The sequence below is a fragment of the Alligator sinensis genome, unplaced genomic scaffold (assembly GCF_000455745.1).
Source record: "Alligator sinensis unplaced genomic scaffold, ASM45574v1 scaffold109_1, whole genome shotgun sequence".
NCBI classification, from domain to species: domain Eukaryota; kingdom Metazoa; phylum Chordata; order Crocodylia; family Alligatoridae; genus Alligator; species Alligator sinensis.
In genome coordinates this window covers 2,172,856-2,184,340 of record NW_005841852.1, presented here as the reverse complement: position 1 = coordinate 2,184,340, position 11,485 = coordinate 2,172,856, and the positions used below count along the sequence as shown (strand labels likewise).

Below are 11,485 nucleotides of genomic sequence, written 5' to 3'. Positions count from 1 at the left end.
TTTGGTTGTCCCTTCCTCCCGCCCCCCACGCGGGCCCCCAGAATCGTCCAAACAGGACCCCTCTATGACCCCTCCTGATCAGGCAGCCTCTCCGCCTTCATCCGGGCTACTAGCCCCCCCGAAGCCCTTTTCCCCTCTTGGGTGTGGTCCCCCCGGGACCTTCAGCTAACTGGACCTGGCCCACCTCCAGGCCAGTCGGGGCCCCTGGCTCTTAGGCATCCCTCGCGGTGGGCCCCTGGCCCTTTTGACCCTCTCTGGTCCTGGCCCCAGCATGGGCCAGTCGAGGGTACTATCTCATCGGGTTGGGTCTCAAGCTCCTCTCTCTCTCTTAGGGTCTGCCCTCTGGGCCCTTCACTACACTGGCCCCCCGGGCCCCTCACTCTCTTTCTCTCCGGGTCCACCCTCTGGGCCCTTCCACAACTCATGGGGTTACCCACCCGGTGGTGGGAGCTAGGGATTAAGGCTCCCTGACCCGCCTTCCACCAGGGTGGTAACTGGCCTGGCATTTCCTGGGGGCTCCCGCGCCACTGAGAGCCCCACCAGACCACCCACTCCCGGCAGGGTGCAGTTTCAGGTCATGCCCAGGACCAGGAGCCTCCTTGCCATCCCCTTACAGCTCCCCCTTACCTCCGGGTCGTTCACAGCAGCCCTACGGCCAGGCGATGTTGCTGCCTGGCCTCCAACAGCCCAACTGCCTTCCTGTTTAAATAGGCAGCCCCTGTCTCTAAAATGGCTGCCCTAATCAGGCACCCGGAGGCTGCCAGCTCCAGGCCCTTAAAGTGGCAGGTACACACAGTGCACTGCCACATACTTTTATTAATAAATGTACAATTTTTAATTCTCAGTCCCAGAACTGTCATTATTGTGGTTTCTTGAATCTTCTCCCAACATTCTTGGTAGAATGTTAACCAAAGTTCTTTTAATACAGGTAAGGTCACATCTATCTTGTTAATGTTCTCTCACAGAGACCTGCATTGGTTTCAGCTCAGTTTTCAGTTCACTCATTCTAACTTCACTGACCACTGAACTACTATGGCTTCTCTTTCTTACTACAATTTTATTTTACTATTTTCTAGGAAGTACTTTGAATATCATTGCACTTCAAGATTTCCTCGACAATGCAGCACAATAAACGGGTCTCCTCCTCTCTTTCCTTTCTTTTTTAATGAAAATTGCTTTCCTTTTTGTCTTTTATTCTCTCCTATTGACTTCAGTAACTCTTCCTATTTCTTTTCCAAAGATAAACCTTACAGTCAGTTTCTCAGCCAGCTTATTCTGCTAGCTCATCTGTAGACCTTGTTTTATTTCTAAACAGCTCTCCCTCTAATGGTAGCTCTTCCCACTTCCAGTATTTCAGTGAATCATGTACATCTCCCCAAATCTCTTCTGGGGAATTTTTTTCTGCCACAACATTCTTCCAATTGTTCCTGAGACTCCTATCCTCCTTCATGTGTCTGAAGTCTCATACCCTTTTAAATGCCTTGTCTGAATGGTCATTATCTTTGCTCTCTGATTCAATACTCTTTAACCCTTGTTTACTTCTGTATTATAATCACTCATTCTTACTGCTGCAGAACAATGCTTGAGAAATTTCAAGTATCCCTTTAATTCCTTACATTTCAAAACCTTCTTGGGATGTTTTTGCTCATGTCTTTTACCTTAGTTAACAACCCTATCATATTAACCTAATTAATTCTACTAAATATAACTCTTACAAACTTGCCTCTTTTTTGGTTATTTTCTATGTACACTCTTTATCTACTTCCATCTCTGCCAACTGTGCTGTCTACTTCTTAGCTCCAAAAATCCCTATGCAAACTTTGTTTTCCTCTGCATAGCCTCAGAACTTCATAGCTTACCCTCTCCTTTGCCAAAAGCTTCATACTTCACACACATGAGATCTCTGAGGGAAGGTGGGGGGAAGCTTTATACTTTTTTTAATCATCATCAGTTTATTCTGTGCAAATGCAAAGATGTGCAAATATCTTGCAATCTATGAAGAAATGGTCAAAGAAACATTTAAAACATACAAGCAAAGTAGTTAAGGCAGTAGCTCTCAACCAGGGTGCTGTGAGACCCTTTCAGCATCCTGAAGCTTGGGCACCACCAGACAAATAGAACTGCCCCACACTCACTGTGCACAGATATATAAGCATAAAGGAGGCAGAAACACCTTGTCCTGCTGACCCCCTATGTGCTGCCCGACAACAGAGACACATGGGGCAGGTGGAACTGTTCCACGTGCCTCTTTTTCTAGAAGCATGGGGAAGCCAGACCAGGGAGGGCTGTAGCAAGAGAGGGTACATGCCTAATAGGGTTCCAGTTTCAGTCTACTCTTTTAACTCATGTTCCTTGTCTACTCTTTTAACTCCATCCTCAGTTTTGTTAATGACTATTTAAACTAACAAATCAGAAATCTTTCTGGTCCTTTTCCCTCTCATTTAAGTTTCTTATTTGTGTTTCAGTTATGTTTTGCTTTGATTTCAGCTAATTTCCCAATTTTTTTTCCATAATAACATTTCCCTAAGATTACTAAAATATTCTGCCCCTCGTCAATATAGCAGATTCAACATTTCAGCTATGACATAACTGGATGGGACCTCACAAGGTCATTTAGTCCAGCCCCCTTTTCAAGGCAGGATCATCCCTGACTAAACCATTCTAGCTAGGTGTCTATCCAACCTGCTCTTGAAAATTTCCAGGAGAAATTTCTCTAGGTAGGCTATTATAATGTGTTACTACCCTCATAGTCAGAAAGTTCTTCCTAAGCTCCAACCTAAAATTTCCTTTGCTGCAGCTTAAGGCCAATGTCCCTATTGACTGTTACCAAATCCATGCCCTCCTCCCCAAAGTCTTCTCTTCTCCAAACCAAACAATGCTATTTTTTTCTCATCCTCATAAGTCTTACTTCTCAGACCCCTAATCATTGTCACACTGTGCTCAACTCTCTAATCTGTCCACATCCTTCCAGAATTGTGGAAACCAAACCTGGACACAAAATTCCGGGTCTCGCCAGTGCTGAAGAGAGAGGAAGAATCATTTCCCTTGATTTGCAAGTGACACTCCTGTTAATGCAACCCAATACATCACTGGCTTTTTGGCAACAAGAGCACACTGTTGGCTCACAAATGCTGTAACCTCCAGGTCTTTCTCAGCAGTACTGCAGTTTAACCACTCATTCCTCAGCCTGCGTTTGTTCATGCCAGCATTACCTCCCAAGCACAAGACTTTTTGTCCTTGCTGAAGCTCATCTGATTGAATGTAGACAATTTTTCCAGTCTACCCAGGTCTTTCTCCTCTGGAGCATCTGCAACTCCATCCAACTTGGAGTTGTCCACAAATTTGCCAAACATGCACCCACAATCCCATTGTCCAAATCATTAATGAAGTTATTAATGAATGCTGGGCCCAGGACAGACCCCTGGGGAACTCAACTTGATACCTCCTCCCAACAAGACACTGAGGACTAGTCATTGAGCACCATGATCCAACCAATTATATATTCACCTTACAGTAGATTTCATAGATATTTAGGGTTGGAACGGACCTCATTAGATCATTGAGTCCAACCCCCTGCCCTGGGCAGGAAAGAGCACTGGGATCAGATGACCTCAGCCAGGTGCTTGTCCAGTCTCCTCTTAAAGACCTCCAGGGTAGGGGAGAGCACTACCTCCCTGGGAAGTCCATTCCAGATTCTGGTAAACCTTATCGTGAAGACGTTCTTCCTGATGTCCAATCTAAATCTGGTCTTTGTCAGTTTGTGGCTGTTGTTTCTAGTTACTCCAAGGGATGCCCTGGTAAACAAAGTATCTCCTATTCTTTGTTGCCCCCCTTTCCCCCAATGAATTTGTAGACAGCCACAAGATCACCTCTCAGTCTTCTCTTGCGGAGGCTGAAGAAATCCAGGTCCCTCAGTCTCAGTTATTTTTTTTCCTTTGAGTAGTTGTGTAGATACACATTCTCGCTTCAGTAACACGAAAGTAGTTCCCAAACATAACAGTAGTGGATCTCAGAGTCTCTTGAGCTAATACTATTTGGAAGATCTGTGGAGTTCTGAAGGCATCAACAATAACATAATGCTTCATGAAGGTATGAACTGACCTTCAAAGAGCTGCCTGGCAATGATGGTAATACTGTGAAGAAACTCTAGAGATGGTGAATGAACACAAATCAATGAAGTTTGCTCCACCTTGGTAGTCTCATAACACAACTTCATATTCAGTTGGATAATCCCTGAAATTCTATCATTGGACACTTAGCTCTGTCAAATGTGGCTACAAAGAGCCATTGGGGATTTACAAAAGGATTTGGTCCTATGCAAGTAACAGGACAATTCTCTCTTAACAATGTGTAAGTCTAAAGAGGATTCTACTCAGAAGGAAGAATGACAAGGATATTTGTTTACTCAGGTGGAATTCAGAGACTACTTTATCTGGATACAATTATCTCGTAGGGAGGATATGCTATGAAAGCTTCCATCTTGCTGGCTCTCCTTACAGAAGTGATTGCCACCAATAATGTCACTTCCATGAACTATGAGCTGTCAGAAGATAGGTTCAGCAAGCCAGTCAAACTTTAAAAGCATACCTGGCATGCAGCACTTTATAATCAGCAATTCAGAACTGACAATTTGCAAATGAAAGAAGCCTTTCAGTTATAAAGGTCCAAATGCTTTGGTTCCTTATCCTTAAGTGCCAATCTGGGATACTCAATGTTTTTGTTAGCTGCTGCTACTGTGTAGGATGTGAATATAAATACTCTGCACTTTGAGATTTGACACTGTATTTCCTGTCTATAAACTCTATCTGCTTGGCAGACTACATGCGTTTGTACACTAGAGGATCTGCCAGATCAAGAATTACATTTATAATTAGGAGTAACATTTTTGATTGCCCTGGCTGGTAGAAAATACACCAATGTTGGCAAGAAGTTCAGTAAATTTCTCTAGAGACAATTATAGGTTTGTAGCAGTAGATCACAAGAGGTTCTGATATTCTCCATTCTTCTCAAGAAAAGAAGGCTGAGAAGACATTTTTTCATAGAAAAAATTATTATTGTTGCCAGAGACAGGCTGGACCAGGGACTGAGTTGGCAACTTGCAGCAACACAGGAACAAGATGATGATGGATCTGTATAATTTGGCTGATGCCCATCATAGCCTGTGGAAAACTGAGAACTGGTCAGAATGGCTATAGGAGGGAAATAGCAGAAAAGGCCCCTAAACACCTAAAGGAAAAGTGGGGGTGTGGCGCTCCATGTCAAAGAGCAATACACATCCTCTACCAGCAGGATGGGGTCAGAGGAGGGGCAGGCTGAAGTGCTCTGGGTCAGGATACAGGGGGGGTCGTGGGGAAAGGGACTTAATGGTGGGGGTCTACTACAGACCTTCCAACCAAGGGGAAGAGCTGGACCGTGAATTCTCAAGTCAGCTTGCGGAGGCACTTAAGGCAAGGGATGTAGTTGTCATGGGTTATCTAAATTACCCGGATATCTGCTGGGAAGAGCAGTCAGCCAGGTCTGACCGCTCACAGAGGTTCCTGGCCGAGATACAGGACCTCCACTTAACCCAGGAAGGCGGCAACCTGGTAAGAGGGCTCCAGGTCCTCAACCACCTGGGCAATAGCAATCATCGCTTGCAGGAATTCAACCTTCCAGCGCAGGGTGCCAAGGGCCTGCAGCAAGGCAGTAGCCCTAGACTTTAAGAAGGCCACCTTCAATGAGTTGAGATTAGTGGGAGAGGTGCTGGGGTCCTTGAGAGTAGGGGAACCCAGCACCCAAGATGAGTGGTTGTTCCTTAAGGAGATGATACTCAGAGCCCAAGGGGTGACAATCCCAACAAGAAGCAAGGGGGGCAAGAGTGCCCAAAAGCCCCCCTGACTCACCAAGGGCATTCACGAATGATTGATTGCCAAAAAGGAAGCATACACCCGGTGGAAGGGAGGGGCTATCACCAAAGAGGAGTATACCTCCACCGCTCAGGTCTGTAGTGGGGCTGTTAGAAAAGCTAAGGCAGATACGGAGCTAGGGCTAGCGTCAAGGATCAAAGAAAATAATAAGTTATTTTTTAAATATATAGGGAGAATGAAGAAGGCACCGGCTAATGTGGGGCCCCTGCAGGATATGCTTGGCAATCTGGTGGTTGCACCAGAGGAGAAAGCAGACCTCTTTAACAAATTCTTCGCCTCCTTTTTCTTGTGCAGGGACCAGGACTCCCCGACCAAGATTCCAGACGGACTCGGGAGATACGCCGCCAGGCCTAAGGTTGGAGAGGACTGGGTTAGAGAGCTTCTGGAGGGGCTGGACGTGTTCAAATCAGCAGGTCCAGATGCTCTCCACCCCAGGGAGTTGAGGGAATCGGCAGGGGTTATTGCGGGGCCCCTGGGATGGCTTTACGAGCACTCATGGTGCTCTGGCCAGGTGCCAGATAATTGGAAGATAGCCAATGTGGTCCCCATCTTTAAAAAAGGGAAGAGGGAGGACCGGGCAACTATAGACCCGTTAGTCTTACTTCAATCCTGGGGAAACTCTTTGAGAAGATTATCAAGGAGCACATCTGTGATGGGCTGGCATCGGGGATGATGCTCAAGGGCAACCAGCACGGTTTCATTAGGGGCAGGTCATGTCAGACCAACCTGATTGCCTTCTACGATCAGGTCACAAAAGCATTGGATGCAGGTGCCACGGTGGATGTAGTCTTTCTGGACTTCAGCAAGTCCTTTGACACTGTCTCCCACCCCATTCTCATCAAAAAACTAGGTGACTGTGGCATTGATGCCTACACAGTCAGATGGATTGCAAATTGGCTGAAGGGTTGTACTCAGAGGGTAGTGGTGGAATCGAATCTTTTTCGATCCAGAGGGAAGTGGGCAGTGGAGTCACCCAGGGCTCAGTCCTCGGGCCTGCACTGTTCAATTTCTTTATTAGTGACTTGGACTACAGGGTAAAAAGCAGCCTGTTTAAATTTGCTGATGATACCACGATTTGGGGTGAGGTGGGCATGCTAGTAGGGAAGGACAGATTACAGCAGGACCTGGATAGGTTACAGGGGTGGGCTAATGAAAATAGGATGGGTTTCAATACTGACAAGTGCAGGGTGCTGCACTTGGGCAGTAGAAACCAGCAGCACACTTATAAGCTGGGAAACTCCTTTCTCGAGAGCACGGTGGCAGAAAGAGATCTAGGAGTCATTATTGACTCAAAGATGAACATGGGCCGACAATGCAAGGTCACGGTCAGTAGGGCTAACCATACCTTGTCGTGCATCCACAGATGCACCTCAAGCAGGGCCAAGGAGGTGATCCTCCCCCTCTATTCAACACTGGTCAGGCCGCAGCTGGAGTACTGTGTTCAGTTCTGAGCGCTGCACTTCAGGAGGGATGTGGACAGCATTGAGATGGTCCAGAGGAGGGCCACCCGCATGATCCAGGGACAGCAGGGCAGACCCTACAAAGAGAGGCTACGGGACCTTAACCTGTTCAGCCTTCACAAGAGAAGGCTGAGGGGGGACCTGGTGGCCATCTATAAACTCACTAGGGGGGACCAGCAGGGTTTGGGAGAGACCTTGTTCCCCCTAGCGCTCCCCGGGGTAACAAGGAATAATGGCCACAAATTGTTAGAGAGTAGGTTTAGACTAGACATCCGAAGGCACTACTTCAGTCAGGGCAGCTAGGATCTGGAACCAACTTCCAAGGGAAGTGGTGATGGCTCCTACCCTGGGGGTCTTTAAGAGGAGGCTTGATGTCTACCTGGCTGGGGTCATTTGAGCCCAGTTTTCTCTCCTGCCCAGGGTAGGGGGGCCGACTTGATGATTTACAAGGTCCCTTCTGACCCTACTTCTATGAATCTATGACCTTTAGTTGGTGACCTTTCTTGAGACTGGGAACTTAACTAGTGCATTGGTACACATTTCTGCAGTGTTACAGATGACAAGGATCTCTGGTGAGAAGTAGAGCTGGACAGACATTGACACTTTATGGAGTCTATCCAAGGGACTCATCAAACAGAAACAGTCTCAACTTGATCTCTTCTCTCCTCATCGTTCACACTTTGAAGTCATTCACACTCCACCTTAGCCTTCCTAACAGCCCCCCTACAGTCTCAAGCAATGGAGGTACAATCCTCCTTGGTGATAGCCCCTTCCTTCCACTGGATGTACACCTCCTTTTTAGCTTTCAGACATTCCTAAATGCCTTTGGTGAGCCACGGGGGCTTTTGAGCACTCTTGCCCCCTTTGATTCGCATTGGGACTGTCACCCTTTGGGCTTGGAGGATTGTCTCCTTAAGGAACGACCACTCGTCTTGGGCTCCCAACTCCCCTACCCTCCGGGACCTCAGTGCCTCTCCAATTCATTGTCTTAACTCACTGAAATCAGCCATTCTGAAATCAAGGGCTACTGCCTTGCTGCAGGTCCTTGACACCCTGCGCTGTATAGTGAATTCCAGTAGGCGATGATCGCTATCACCCAGGTGGTCAAGAACCCACAGTCCCTCAACCAGGTCGTCACCAGTGGCCAGGACCAGGTCCAGCAAGGCATTTCCCCTGGTGGAACTGTGCACCTCCTGGGTTAGGTGGAGGTCCTGTATCTCGGGTAGGAACCTACATGAGCATTCAGACCTGGCTGACTGCTCCTCCCAGCAGATGTCTGGGTAGTTTAGACGTGGTCACCCATGATGACCACGTCCCTTGACTTAACTGCCTCTGAGAGCTGACCTGAGAATTCCCGGTCCAGCTCTTCCCCCTGGTTGGGTGGTCTGTAGTAGAGACCCACCGTTAAGTCCCTTTCCCCACAATCCCCGTGTATTCTAACCCAGAGCACTTCAGTCTGCCCCTCCTCTGACGCCATGTTGTTTGTTGAGAACGTGTATTGCTCTTTGACTCAAACTAACACACCGCTTCTTCCAGTAAAGCATGGAGAGGGGGTTTTCCACGTCTATCAGTGCCCTGTGAGAGTGGCTACATCCCCAGTATTGGCTCATAAACACCTCCAATCTTCTTCAACCATCGTAAGTTACAGGAAATGGCAATCATTTTGACTAAGAGAAAAATGTGACTATAGCTATAAAAGAAAATGAATCATTAACTTTTCTCTTTTATATTCAAATTGTGAATTTGAAGGTATTTGACAATAAGTTTTAGCCATACAGAACGTTTGAAAATTACCAAGGCCCCCATTCCATTAGCAAAAAGGCTGCATATTTTTAATTTCTGGAGTTTATGTTATATACCCATGCTACAAATTAAAATACATCTACAAACTTATCACTTTTGTTCAGTAGTATTGTGACAAAGTATATTTTCAGTTATCAAAGTACACATATAGAACCCATCCTTTACTAAAGTGTGTTAAAATTCTCTTCATATAAAAAACTTTTGCTTTAATCTTTTATGAACAAGTTTCAAATCCTTAACAAGTAAGTGTGGTTATAATGGAAATGTTGTAATCTTAACAATAACAGTGCAAAAGAAAATAACAAAAGGGCAAAAACATCAGAATATATCTTTTAGAATGCAAAGCTAAACTTATTGCAGGCAATAAAATAGCATGAACCCACTGTGTAATGCTCCTGGGCAACATGATAAGGAACATAGAATAACAAGAAGCTGTTTAACAGTCAACACTTTCAGAATGTCTTAGTTATTTCTTTTAAAGAGGAACAAACCTGGGCCACTTTAACAGAATTTTGAGTAGAGCCACCAGCATGATATTCTACTTTGAACTTTTTCACAAGTTCTTCAAACCTGTAAGAAACCACAGGGGGGGAGGAAAAGAAGTCAGATTTGGCAATTTTTCACAGCATAAAAGCATGTAAGCATCAAAATTACAAATGTATGAGATCATGTTATTTGTAAACAGGAAATTCAGACACATTAGCTGTTTTACAAGGTGCTGGCTGAGAAAATACAGATTAAAATAGCATGCATGCACAGTATGTGCATTAAGCAACTGGCTGAATGACAAAAGCAAAGCATGTGATACAAACTTGATTTCACACTGTTAAAGATGCATTACAAATATATCACATTTAAATGATGTTTCAGGAGCCCAGCATCTGGAATATGTGCATGATTATAATCAACTCTCAAGTTGATGAATATATGCTTACGTGTATAAGAATAAATCACTTAAAAGAACGCCACTGAGGAAATAGACATTGATTCACACTTTATCTAACAAGAAATAAAATATTATAAGAACAATTATATACCTGTCTTAAGGCTCAGGTCCAAGTAAAGGCAGCCTAGGTTTCCAAATACATTTTAAAATCTAAGTTTCAACTAGGGTTTGTCACTTGTAAGGGGTGCATAAACAGGATCCATTGTTTGTTTGAGAAAAAACAGCAATGGCACATAGGAACAGGAAGATGTCTATAGATTATTCTGACAGACTAATTCTCTACATCTCCACTTAGCCTATTAAGTTATATCACAATGTAAATATTAAGAAATTAAAATCAAGTTATACTGTTGGAAACTTTTGTAACATTATTTTTACAATATAAAAAAATAAAGCTAAAAAAGGAAATGCAATTGATTTTAATAACAGTAAGGAGACAACAGTGTCTAGTTCAACTAATTAACATTAGTGCACGAAAGAGAAGTTAACAAAATTCACTGCTAGTTTAATTATGTTTTAGAAGGGTCAATATATGGTCAGTGAAAAAGACAATGCAAAATTTTAATTAGGTTTGGACAACTAACAAGAAAAATTCCAGTACTAAAAAAGAAATATAATGAAACATATCTTATGGAGCCAACAAATTAGTTTGTCTAGCAGAGGTGATCTTTTAATGAATATGGAGCAGAACTGTAGTCTGTCCATTTAAAGAATCTTCTTGATGGTCTCTTAAGGCAGGAGATCATTTAATAAAAAAGGCCTTCGTAACTTTAACTGAAAGAAAATTTCACATAGGAAGTCAGCATATTATTTGTCATGTATCACAGTATTCATAACCTTCTCATTACTGTCTCCTTTTACATATGAAAACAGAAAGTACTTTTCCCTCTTTCTCATGCACCCTTTGCTCAAATAAATTATGGTATGGACAGACAGATATTTGTAGCACTGCACTTCACACTGCCTTTGGCATCATAAAAATGGTGGATCTGCCACAAAAAAAGTTTCTGTTTGAAGAAGGAACTTATCTGCAATACGGCATTAGTAGCATTACACGTGTCCAACACCCCATAGTCCTCCACTCTCCTCCCTACCCTCAAATGGTTGGAAGGAGAGCAGCAGCCTCCCTGCCAGTCCACCCAGCCATAGAAGATGTCACAGAGCCTTGTTTGGACCCTGCTGCCACCACTGACACCACAAGAACAGATGCTACAGGACTACTGGCAATTAGGGCTTGCAAATTTCAGCAGCTATTTTGTTTAGTTTCAAATTCTGATGTTTTGGCAGCCAAAACAAAATGCAATGCTCTGAAACAGCTCCAGAACTGAACAGATCCATCCAAAATGTTTCGGAAATGTTTCAGACTGTTT

At 44.4% G+C, this 11,485-nt stretch overlaps 1 protein-coding gene across 1 annotated transcript in view; it reads right to left on the bottom strand.

Moving 5' to 3' along the window:
• ADK (adenosine kinase) overlaps positions 1–11,485 on the bottom strand; it is a 563,842-nt gene that overhangs the window by 388,520 nt on the left and 163,837 nt on the right. The window contains exon 4 of the mRNA XM_014523581.2: positions 9,661–9,739. Within this exon, the coding sequence (XP_014379067.1) occupies positions 9,661–9,739 (79 nt within the window). The remainder of the gene's footprint in view (positions 1–9,660; positions 9,740–11,485) is intronic.